Source organism: Erpetoichthys calabaricus, chromosome 2 (genome assembly GCF_900747795.2).
Source record: "Erpetoichthys calabaricus chromosome 2, fErpCal1.3, whole genome shotgun sequence".
NCBI classification, from domain to species: Eukaryota; Metazoa; Chordata; class Cladistia; order Polypteriformes; family Polypteridae; genus Erpetoichthys; species Erpetoichthys calabaricus.
In genome coordinates, this window is record NC_041395.2 from 133,911,678 (window position 1) to 133,923,443 (window position 11,766).

General features: G+C 37.7%; 1 protein-coding gene across 1 annotated transcript; it reads left to right on the forward strand.

Moving 5' to 3' along the window:
- The first annotated feature begins 1,184 nt into the window (after positions 1-1,184).
- On the forward strand, positions 1,185-10,671 carry LOC114645426 (probable G-protein coupled receptor 149). The gene is made up of 4 exons (XM_028793283.2): positions 1,185-2,564; positions 2,994-3,186; positions 4,298-4,761; positions 9,805-10,671. Exons 1-4 carry the CDS (start codon positions 1,593-1,595, stop codon positions 10,390-10,392), a joined length of 2,217 nt encoding a protein of 738 aa, XP_028649116.1. The 5' UTR covers positions 1,185-1,592; the 3' UTR covers positions 10,393-10,671.
- Positions 10,672-11,766: the final 1,095 nt, after the last annotated feature.

The following is an 11,766-nucleotide window of genomic DNA, read 5'->3' on the forward strand; positions in this document are numbered from 1 at the left end:
AGCATGAATCAAACATATTCTAGGGGTGTGGGACATAGAAAAGGTTGGGAACCACAGCTCTGTATCATCCCTCTGAAGAATCTTTAACACTTTTATTCTTAAACAGATATGTGAATCTTAAGTTGGAGATGGGGTATTAAAACATATTAAAATATGATTTTGTCTTAGTAATGTTATATAGTTTAAAAGCTATACAAATAACTAAAATAAATATATAATTTCATCATTTCTATCATAATTTTTATATGATGGACATCCTTTCAGTTGTGGACGAGAGAGAGGTTATAGGAGCATTCACTGACAGAGCCGTTTGCCGCACCCACCACATGAGAAACCACCTCAGGATCCCTCATTAGGACAACCACCTCAGCACCAGATGGAACGGAACAGTGTGAGGATTTTTTTATGGTGGTTGGAGTGCCAATTCTGCCACCAAGACACCTGAAGAACTGCAGTAAATCCCATTTGACCAGTCTTGTCCCTGTGCTTTATCAAAGTGTGCACTGACTTCTGGTTTATTATAGGAATATGTGATAGGTGGGGCAAAGAAACCCATGGTGGTCGGATTTGCAAGCACTCATTTCACTGTACTCGACACATTTACTACTACTACTATTACCACCATAACCAGAGAAATAAATCTTTGTATGAAATCGTACACTACATGACTTAGTATTCTGCAGTGTGAAGCTCAAATAATACAAATAAAAGGAAACTTTAACTGTTCATCATTAAGCTATAATCCTGGATCAACTGAAAACGCAACGCCCAAACCTAGAAGAGAGTTAACTACTCTGAGAACGTTTTTAATTTATTTTCTTTATTCCGCCTGTTTTATTATTCGGAATAATCGGCGACCATGAACTGAATAAAGCGAGTTAGAAAACAAACGAAACGTCACTCCAAACACTACGTACGGCGACAGGGTATTTTATCATTACTATTTGTACACAGAGGATCTATCGTTAATCAAACAAAATGATTTAGTGAACAAAAGACAAAACTCGTCTGCGGCAGTTTACATGACACGACTGTCAACAGTATCTCTCGCCTGTTCTCTCAGATTAAACTGGAGACTGGGGGCGGGAACGCCGAGATTTCATTCCGCCTCCTCCCACTTGCAGCTTCAGGCACAGGGCAGAGGCAGATCGCGATCCCATTCATTATTCAATCTGTGATGTAAATCCAAAGAAGCATCCGCTCCTCTTTCTTGCTCTTCTCTGTACTCGGCTACGCCGATAATCCCAATGATATGTGTTAAATTCTAGAGGTCTTCTTCCTTTACTACCTTCTTTTTTTTCTTTTCTTTTTAAACAGGAGAGCTTCTTTGACACAAAGGCATCCGCTTCGTACTTGGCGATGAATCCTTTTTCCATTGCCCTGTATCAGCTGGGTACCTTGCCAGCAAGCGAAGTGGAAAGGAAGATGAAAGCTTGTTCTGTCAGACCGAACTCCATAGCACGCTCTCCGTAGGGGGCGAACTTAGCTGCACTGCCAGAAAGCCAAAGGCTCAACTTGTGGGACGCTAACGTGAGGGCGGTTGGCTGAAGCAAACGGTGCAGAAGAAGGAGAGGGGAAAACAACTTAAAAATATGTCTGCAACATCCAGTTCTGTGTTTTTGAACAAAACTACATTTTTTACGGAAATCTACGAAAGAATGGATTCAAATGATGCCCAAAGGCAAAGCAGCGTACTTTTGTTTTGCGTGTCATTTATTATCGCCTTACTAACTTTGGTGGGCAGCATATATCTGTTATTATCTTTGCTGAGAATTCGGACTAAAAGCTCTCTGTCGCTCATCGTGGCTGCGCTGTCCATCGATGACCTTATTAGTGTGGTGCCAGTATCGGTTTTTATGTTTATGCAGTGGAGGGAAAATCATCAGACAAATACACTGTGCACTTCATCTGCACTTTTGTTCCTCTTCCAAGGATTATCTAGCAATTTAAAGGCAGGCTTGATTGCATCGTACACTTTCTATGTGACCAAATTTTTCGGAGCTTTTCAAGCGGCCAGGCGACCGCTGAGGATCCTGTGGTCCGTCATTGCGATATGGATTACTAGTCTTACTGTCAGCATCCTACCTTTATGTGGCTGGGGCTCATTCACCCGAAAATCCTGGGGTTGCTTCCCAGACACCCTCAGTTCCTATGTTTTACTCATTTTTGTTTTGTACGCCTTCAGCTTCTGCCTTGTGCTTATTTTTTCTGTCCCTCTGTCATATCGGCTGCTGTGTTCGGACGAGCAGCAGAAAGCCTTTGACCCCAGTTATTGTGAGATGACCGGTGTTCCGACGTCTGATGGGGTCACGCCGATTAGCAATGTGTCGATTTTTTCTAGGGAAGACAGCACTGAAAAAAGTTTCAGGAAGGAGAAGGAAATTTTCAGCCTTGAACCTGGACTGTTAAAGAGCAACATCGAGAATCATACACGTCCGGGGACAGATGCCTCCAGGCTTCAAAGAAATGATCACATCATGACCAAGTCTCCCGTTTTCTTTGCACAAAAGAGATTTGCCTTGATTCTGTGCATGGCCAGAATAATTTTATGGATGCCTATGATGGTAAGCAATCATACTGGGTGCGAATGCATGCAGCGCCTTGGAGTTCTAGGTTTTTGTTCTGTCTTAACTGAAAAGGTCAGCTGAGTTTTATTGACTATATCTTTACCAATGGAATTGTAATTTTTTAAGCCACTTTAACTGAACCTAATTTAAAGTCAAAGACATAGTACATTACACAACATAACGTAGACAGATGCAAAATATAATGATGGTATCTCTTGGTTCCACTTTATTGCTTTAATGTGGCATTTTGTGTCTGCAGGCTGGAGTCACTAACATTTTTGCCCCCAAATGAAATATCTATTAGCAATATTTTCATTCAGAGACTTGCCACCTTTTCCAGGTCAGCATTGTCGTTGAGTCAAGCTCTAACTGTTATGTAACTAAATCAATGAGTGCTTTGCATTATTTCTTAATGCTGTTTTGCAGATACAGTTGCTGGTTGGTCATGTCATTCATTTCAGCAGCCCCTCCTTCGAGACGCTGAGTTTTGTTCTGACTCTGCTGTCTGCGGCGGTCACGCCCGTGTTTGTTCTGTCTGAGCGCTGGATCCACCTGCCCTGTGGCTGCTTTATTAACTGCAAGAGGACAGCATACACAATGTCTCCAGACTCGGCTCGGGGTAAGATTCCGGCAGTCAAGGCTTTGCGCTCGGTTTCTCTGACGAACATTCAATTCCCCCTTTCCCCTCAGGCTGTAAGAGTTAAAGTAAGGTCAGGCTTTGTGTACCGCACAGTAGGAAAACTAATGGCGAAGACCCCATAACGTACAACCACTACAAACCCCCTCCTACCACCCAACATTAGCTTTACTGTATGATTTCAGCAGAATGTGTTTGCAAGGTGAATAAAGGAAACGATGCAGCTACTTGATTCACTTATGTCAACAGGTTGCACACACAGATGGTACAATTTATGAAAACAACTGTCACCGATAAACAAACCCACGCTGTTTATTAAGATCAGCTGATTTCATTTTTAAGTATTTTGACACTGAATGTGAATTAAGTACAGTAATAACTACTTACTATGCTACAATGATTTTTGCAATATATTCGTTACAAGTCTGAATTTACAAATATTCAATACTCTTGCTGTATCTGTTATACATACGCATAAAGTGTCAGTGACGGTCAAAACCCAAATGGAGCCCAATTGGCTGTTGCAGGAATGGGATGATGGCTGTCCCTCAGTGTCCGGAGCCCGCACCCCTTAACTTACCTAAACGGCGCCCTTCAGTGTCCGGTGCTCATAGTCAGTACATTGAAGGTGTGCGCAGGGTCTGACCCCTTGGTGTCCGGAGCTCGAGCCCTTCAACTTACCTAAAAGGCGCTCCTCACATGACGACAGCCTCCTTTGTCACCTAATGGGCTGACTGGCTCTGTAAGGTGGGATAAAGGAAATTCAATTAGTACTTTAGCCACATTGCTTAGAAATCCGCCTTAAACGTCTACACCTTTTCATGCATAATCTGGAACACACTTCAATGTCTGCAATATAGGGTTCAGTTTTCATATTATTGCCTCAAGTGCAAACAATACCATATATATTTCTTTATATTGATCAGTTTATATATTTTGAAATTACTTTCACTATATATCATTTTATAGCCCCCACCCCCGCACATATTCACAAATAAGCATGACTTGTTTTTTTTTCCAATTAGATTTAAATGTTCAAACATTCTGTCCAAAATATCCGCTTTCTTATCGCATTCTCTATCTTGTCTTTCAGTGAAAAAGCGAGGATTTCAGTTCAATCTGTCATTCCAGCAAGGGCATGGGATTTATAAAATAACTGAACCAAATAATTTCAGGGCTGAAAAATGTCCGCCCTACTTTAATCTTACGAACCATAACTCAGAGAAGCAAAAATCTCATCAAATCGAGGCCTGTCGACTGTCCAGACAAGGCAGCCTGGAATTCAGAACCACGGCTTTGAAGGACAGCTCCTTACAGACAGACTTTCAGAAAAGTCTAACAGTGGAGGCGAAACCTGAAAGCGTGAGAGAAAGGGCTGGTGGATCTCATAGCTTTCACTTCAGCATGACTGGATCATCAGTCCAAGAAGAAAACAGCCTGGAGGACTCTCCTGTATTTGAGGGTCCAGACAGGAGACTGTCCCACGAAGAGTGTCGAAAACTGGAACTCACAGACTGGGAATGGTGTCGAAGTAAATCGGAAAGAACTCCTCGACAGGTAACGCTTTTAGCTAGTACTCTTTCCTTAAGATGTTACATCTGAGCTCTTGGTCAAAACAAAACCTGACTGCAAATGTCAGAAAATGCATCAATCCACCGTTTTTTTTTAATAATATCTGCCAAATTCATGTCATTAAAGTTGACTTTGTTGTCTGTCTTAATTTTCTTGTGTTGGGCATCTTAATTAAAAATTGATATTTTTTATTGGGCAATTATTTTCAAATACACTTGTAGTATTTTTGGTCAAATTTAACGTTACTCATAACATCTGTATATCTGTATATTAACGTATACATAACACTTACTGTAATTATAATTATATTGAAAATGTGTTACTCTTAAGCACATCGATTTTTTTCTCCATTTAAGATAATGCATACTGAAATGTCAACTACATGTTTACTTAATTTATTGAACATGAGCCATGATAAAAACAAATATGTGACTTTTTTATACAACACATTATAATGCCCTTATTATGTCTAAGTTGAAATAAAATATGTAAAATAAATGTTTGTAAATTATAATAGTAAAATAATTGATTTGGAATCATGTCATAACATGTAACGTAACATGTTTAAAGCAGAATGTTAAAAAGAAGTCTTATATTCCAAATCAGAATGAAGTAAAGGTCCTCCCTATCTCTTTTGTTTATTTGGAACTTTCAAAGCTTTCTGAAAGTGATTTCTACTTTAGGTACAACTATACTATTAAAGATATATAATGGTTATTTTCACGCTGAAATGGAAAGAAGGTTAAAGACACAATGTTTCAGCTGTACATACCTATACATGCATACAGATAGATAGATAGATAGATAGATAGATAGATAGATAGATAGATAGATAGATAGATAGATAGATAGATAGATAGATAGATAGATAGATAGATAGATAGATAGATAGATTCTAATTGCTGTGGAACTGCTTTTTTCAAAAAAGTGTTTTTTCTTCCATCACTGTACAAAAGTCACATAGACGGCAACATTCTTCCATTTTGTTGACCTACAGTTGATTCAGTAGGCCTCAATCCAAAGTATAAAATGACTTCAAATTGTACATGGAGATCAGTTGGAAAGATCTGATGAAATTAATATAGTATGATTAGTTGGGGTTTTTATTTTTTGTTAAATCACAGTATTTTTTTAAACTTTTTTTTTTTTTTTTGCAACTGTATAGGCAATGCAGCCATATTCAATATGAGCCGAGCATATTGCAGTGGGGTTTTATTATTTCCCTGAAGCCTGTAAGATGAAAAGATGGCTGCATTGATGGCAATTTAATCACATGATATTCGACTCCAAGGTTATATCATGGATGCAGCAGAAAGTCAAGAGTGAAATTCTAGCCTAATGGTTAAATCAAAGCTGTGCTACTGCACAGTTTGTTATGCAGTCTTTTTGGACCTGTTTTCCAAAGGTAATAAGGGGATTTTAGATTCAAGTGACTCTTGGTCCAAATTATCCACTACATTACTATTGAGTTGCTGTATTACAACCTACCCATACCAGTTTTCTGTGACAAAGTTTCAAAAGAATATAATTGTTAATTAAAGTTTGTTTAGATTTGCTTGATGTTTTGGTTTAGGGCAGTGGTACAATAGAGTACAGTAAATTTTTACGACTTATGTGTGATATGTCATTATGTACCCAGAATCTGCTTTAATTTCATTAGCACTTCATTATATTAGAAATACTTCAGCACCCAAAACTTTCAATGAAAATATTTTTATTCCATCAATCCATTTGTTGGATTTGCTTTCAAATTAACAGTCACAGGGAACTGGTTCCAGTATTATGAGGTACAAGGCAGGAGCCATCCTTGGATGGGGCAGCAGAGCATTATGTGGCACACTTACACAGAGACACACTAATTTACACACACATTCACTTACAAGAAGACTATTTAAAGTTGTAAATTAGCCTAACTCAGAAATGTTTGCTTATTTAATTGGTACACAATAAAAATAGAGAGATCTTGGGTTGAGATCCTTCACCCACTTGCTCTCTGTGTGATTTGTGTGCATTCTTCCCATGTCAGCTGGGATTTTCCTGAAGTACTCTGGGTTTCCTCTTGAATCCCAAAAACATGCAGGTTATGTTAGTTGCTGATTCTGGACTGGCTCATGTGAGTGAGGGTGTGTACATGACTGAGCCGTACAATGAACTTTCATCCCTTCCAGGCTTGGTTTCTGCCTTGAGTGCAATGCTGAGAGGATGGATCCGAAACCTTCTGTGCATTAAGCAGGTTTAAAAAAATGTTAAGTTATTTACAGTTGTATAGCTTAGCTGTAGTAATGATCCACAACTCAACAGATGGGAACTGAAATATTTATTTATTGATTTGGATTCACTGGTTTCCACCAACACCTCAAAGGAGTGCATTTTAGGTCAATAGGTGACTCTACATTTGTCTCAGTGAATGTCCTGCAATAGACAGGTATTCCACTTGCAATTGCTTCCCCCCTGCCCAGTACTACCAGGCCAGTTTTGACAGCAGTTTTTTAAAATAGCAAGATTTCATGATATTTTAACACGTTTTATAAATTGTTGTGTATTTGCTATAGATGTATGCTTTGTATACCTAGAAGAAGTATGTGTTTTGTTAAGTTTTTCTGTTACGGTTTGGACAAATACAGTAACATGTGTTAGTATCGCAATATACCTGACACAATTAATGGAAACTTTGTGCACTTACTGTATATTTGAGGAGGAAAATTATCATAATATGTCTTCAGAAGTGTACGCTAAATGGAGTTACTGTTTAGCATAAGAATAGCCTTCACTCATCTCCTGTGTGAAAGTCTACTTCTATCAGTGTAGCATTCTGATTTTGAAGCTTATCAAAAATAACAAACGGCTAATAATCATACAAAGTTAAAAATGACATAGAAAAGAAACATTATTTACTACAACCTGAGACAAAGTGAAATATTGCATGCTTGCTCTTAGGACTGTATGACAGTAATAATTTTAAAACCCACTCTGGCCTGTGTTTTTTTTTTTTTTGATATTGAACTTGTAGAATTGAGTATTTGCTATCTTTTCCTTCAATTTTGTTTTGGTTTGCTTTTGTGTTTTAATGATTAGCACTACTGTCAAGCAGCGCCGTGCCCTGTGTGTGAATCCTGTGCTCAATCACTGCTTGTGTGAAGTCTGCATGTTCTCCTATGTCTGTATAAGTTAATTTCCAGTGTGGTAAAACAGCCCCCGTACACAGACAGACACGACACCAGATGTCTAAAACACACACGTTTAATGCTTTTCTCTGCACTATAGAGCACCACACAATGCTCAATTAGCCAACTCAGTCCCTTCTTTGTCTCTCTTCTTCTCTTTCTGCCGCCCTCACTCCCTTTTATAACACCCCGGATGTGCTCCAGGTGCTTCATGATGATCTTCTGACACCACTTCCTGGTGTGGGGGAAGTACCACATGAGCACTCAGAAGCACTCTGGGTCAGGGTCAGGGTTGAGCTTCTAATCTCTGATCCCATGGTCCCCATGCAGACCAGGGCGGCTGCCTTCTCGTGGCCCAGAGGAGGTATTATCCCTCTCCCAGTCTTTCCAGGCATGGGCAGAATCCCCAGCCATCTGCCACACCAGGTACCATTGGTTTCCGCCCACTCTACAAGAACAAGTAATTTAGGTTGCATGGAATCTCTAAATCGTCCCATTGTGGGTGTGTGTGCGGTCCATGTTTTTTTGCTGCAATATGCCCAATGCTGCTGGCATACGTTCTTGATCTCCCACTAACCCCATAACCCTGAATTTGATTATGCAGGTTAAAAAAATCTGTTTTGTTCTCACTTTTCTGATCATATCCTAATTGCTGTTTTCTGGTGTAACCATATGAAGATGAGTACAGAACAATAACTTTATACTTATAAGTTTCATATTCTGATTTTTCTATTTAATTATTGCATGTCTACATTTTATGTTTGGCTTACAGTAGTTTTTAGATTGCACTGTTTCCTTTTAGCTTTGAGCATTTAACCTTATAAAGTGGTCTGCAAAATATTTGCCTAATAATCACTATGTATTTGAAACAGTATATGATTTCTATATTAGTCTTAAAATGATCATTGCATATAGGATATTTAAAAAAATAACTACCCATTTATAAAAAGTCCTTATCACCCAGAATTATCAAAATAAATGTCACATATGGCAACAATCAAATTGTGAGCAGTTCTTAAAATAATACATCCAGGAAAAAATAATACAGTTTGAATATAAGAGATAACCCAGCACCTCTGTTTTAAAAGACTGACAGTAAAATTAGGTAAGATGGCTGTGGTTCAATAGGACAGAATTAGAAAAAGGTCCTCACAAAAGGTACTTCAAGAACTGCTCGGAATAGCTTACAGTTTAATATGCTTTCACTGCTGCTCTGTAGCTAAGTACAGTATATCTATTATGTGCTCTGTGTGTAATCTTTAAAAAAATAAAAATCATTTTCTCCCTTGATATACAGTAGGTGTGCCCTAGACATTATGCAGAAGGGATATTCATATGGCATATATCCTTCAAATTTAAAAGCAAATTGCATGACTTTCATTTGTAGATTTTGAATACAACATCTGAAAGTTACCTTTACATTTATTTATTTGTCAGACTCTAATTTACCGAATATGACAGACTGAGAAACGATTTTGTAAAAGACTAATACAATATGGAAAACAATACATAGATAGACAGGCATAAGTATTCTGAAGAGAACAATAGCCAAGTGACAGAAAATTAATAAAGCATGCAGAGAGACTTGCAGCTAGCTGGAAAGACAATAGATAGATAGATAGATAGATAGATAGATAGATAGATAGATAGATAGATAGATAGATAGATAGATAGATAGATAGATAGATAGATAGATAGATAGATAGATAGATAGATAGATAGATAGATAGATAGATAGATAGATAGATAGATAGATAGATAGATAAGGACTAGTTTAGCTGTTATGAAGGCAATAATGTGTAATAATATTATATAAATGCTTCAGTTTTTTTTTTGCATTGATGTATTTGCTTGTTTTTTGCAGAGATCCACAGGAGGATTAGCTATACCTCTTTGTGCATTCCAAGGAACAGTATCACTTCATGCACCAACTGGCAAAACTTTGTCTCTTTCCACCTATGAAGTCAGTAGTGATGGACAAAAAATTACTCCAACGGCTAAAAAAATTGAGGTTTACCGTTCCAAGAGCGTGGGCCATGAGCCAAACATTGATGAGACTCCCAATGGCGCTATGGACACGAACGTGAAAATCCATTTAGAAGTACTTGAAATCTGCGACAATGAAGAAGCCATGGACACAGTGTCTATAGTTAGTAATATAAGCCAATCCTCAGCCCATGCCAGATCACCTTCTTTGCGTTATTCTAGAAGAGAAAATAGATTTGTCTCCTGTGACTTGGGTGAAACTGCTTCATATTCTCTTTTTATCCCCACAAACAATCCTGATAGTGATATCAATATATCAATTCCTGACACTGTGGAGGCTCACAGACAGAACAGTAAAAAGCAGCACCGGGATAAGTCTGGTTACCAAGAGGAAATACAATTACTTAATGAGGCTTACAGAAAACAGGAAGAAGACTCGAATAAATGTAGGCAAGAGGTCATCTGAAAAACACTATAGTACTGCATGCACCAGAGCAACATTGTTTAGATCTAATTGTGACCCATCAATTTAATAGCTTTTTCATTGTTGAATATTGACTGCTAATGGGCCTAGTTATCTTACATAAAATTGTACACATTGTTCACTTTGTTCAGGTGGTTCACAGGTATCCTGAAATATTTTAATAAGAGGTTAATATTTTTAAATATGCATGTGAAAAAGAAAATTTGATTTTATTAGGTCTATTTTAACCGTTTCAACTTTTAACCTTTTTTAAGTTGTCTGCACATGCAGAGCCTACTGTGTAGTCTGTTAAGATAACACTTATAAATAATGAGAATTTTCATGAATTTCATCTCTCATTCCAAACAGAAGCTCAACAACAAACAAAGAACTTCATTGCAGGCCTTAGGTTGTGCATCATTTCTTAATTAAGTTCTGTCACCCTTTCTGCCACCAATGTTAAAGTTGTCACTATGTTCTTAAAGCCTGTTGCAAGTATTAATATAGCTTATACATCATGTCTAAGATTTGTTTCAGCCTGGTACCCAATCCTGCTAGAGCAAAGGTCAGCCTCTGGCAACCTGGTATCAAATAGCAGATGGGAAAATGAATGAATAGCATACAGTACTGGTGTCACTGTGGATAATTTTGTGTCTTCACGGTTCTGGGTTTGATCCAGTGGCTGTGTGGAGTTTGCACAGAGTAAGTCTGTAAGTTTTCTTTCCTTCTCCCAAAGAAGCCGCTGACTCTAAACTGTGTTCAGTGTTCATGCATGTGTAAATGTGCTATATATCTTGTTGGTTCCTGCCTTATGCCTTGTGCTGCTAAGAAACAACTCCCTGTGACCATAAGCTAGACAATTAGGTTAGAAAACTGATGGAAGGTAATTCATATACAGTATAACATATCTATAAACAAACTAACATAATCATTTAGAAACAAGCACCATTCAAGCACCATTTTTCTAAAATCATTTATTTAATAATAACTGTTTTATTATTGTTTTACTCTTCTCCCCCTTGCCTTTCATGATTATTTAATGGACTAAGCAGGTTAAAAAATGGGTGGCTCTTTGTTTAACTTTTAGTTTTCATTGTGAAAATGCTAGCAAAGAATTTCATGGATTACATTATAAAACAAAATGAATACAAGAAGGCATAGGTCATCCATACACAAACCCGATAGAAAAGTACCAGCAGATAGAGAAGAACAGTATATCCAAAACTAGATCAGAAAACATCCAAGACAGATATGGATGAACATAAATATCTAAACATAAAATTTTAATACAAAATTAATATTAAAGGAAAATAATATTTTTACATCTATGATATAAAAAAATCCTGAGTCGAGACAAGACTTTTTTCAAGAGATTTT

Excerpts from the sequence above, each read along its gene's own strand:
- LOC114645426 (XM_028793283.2), top strand. The coding sequence starts at position 1,593 with ATGTCTGCAACATCCAGTTCTGTGTTTTTGAACAAAACTACATTTTTT. Across the intron at positions 2,565-2,993 it reads TTTTATGGATGCCTATGATG|ATACAGTTGCTGGTTGGTCA; the intron begins GTAAGCAATCAT and ends GCTGTTTTGCAG. Across the intron at positions 4,762-9,804 it reads CGGAAAGAACTCCTCGACAG|AGATCCACAGGAGGATTAGC; the intron begins GTAACGCTTTTA and ends TGTTTTTTGCAG.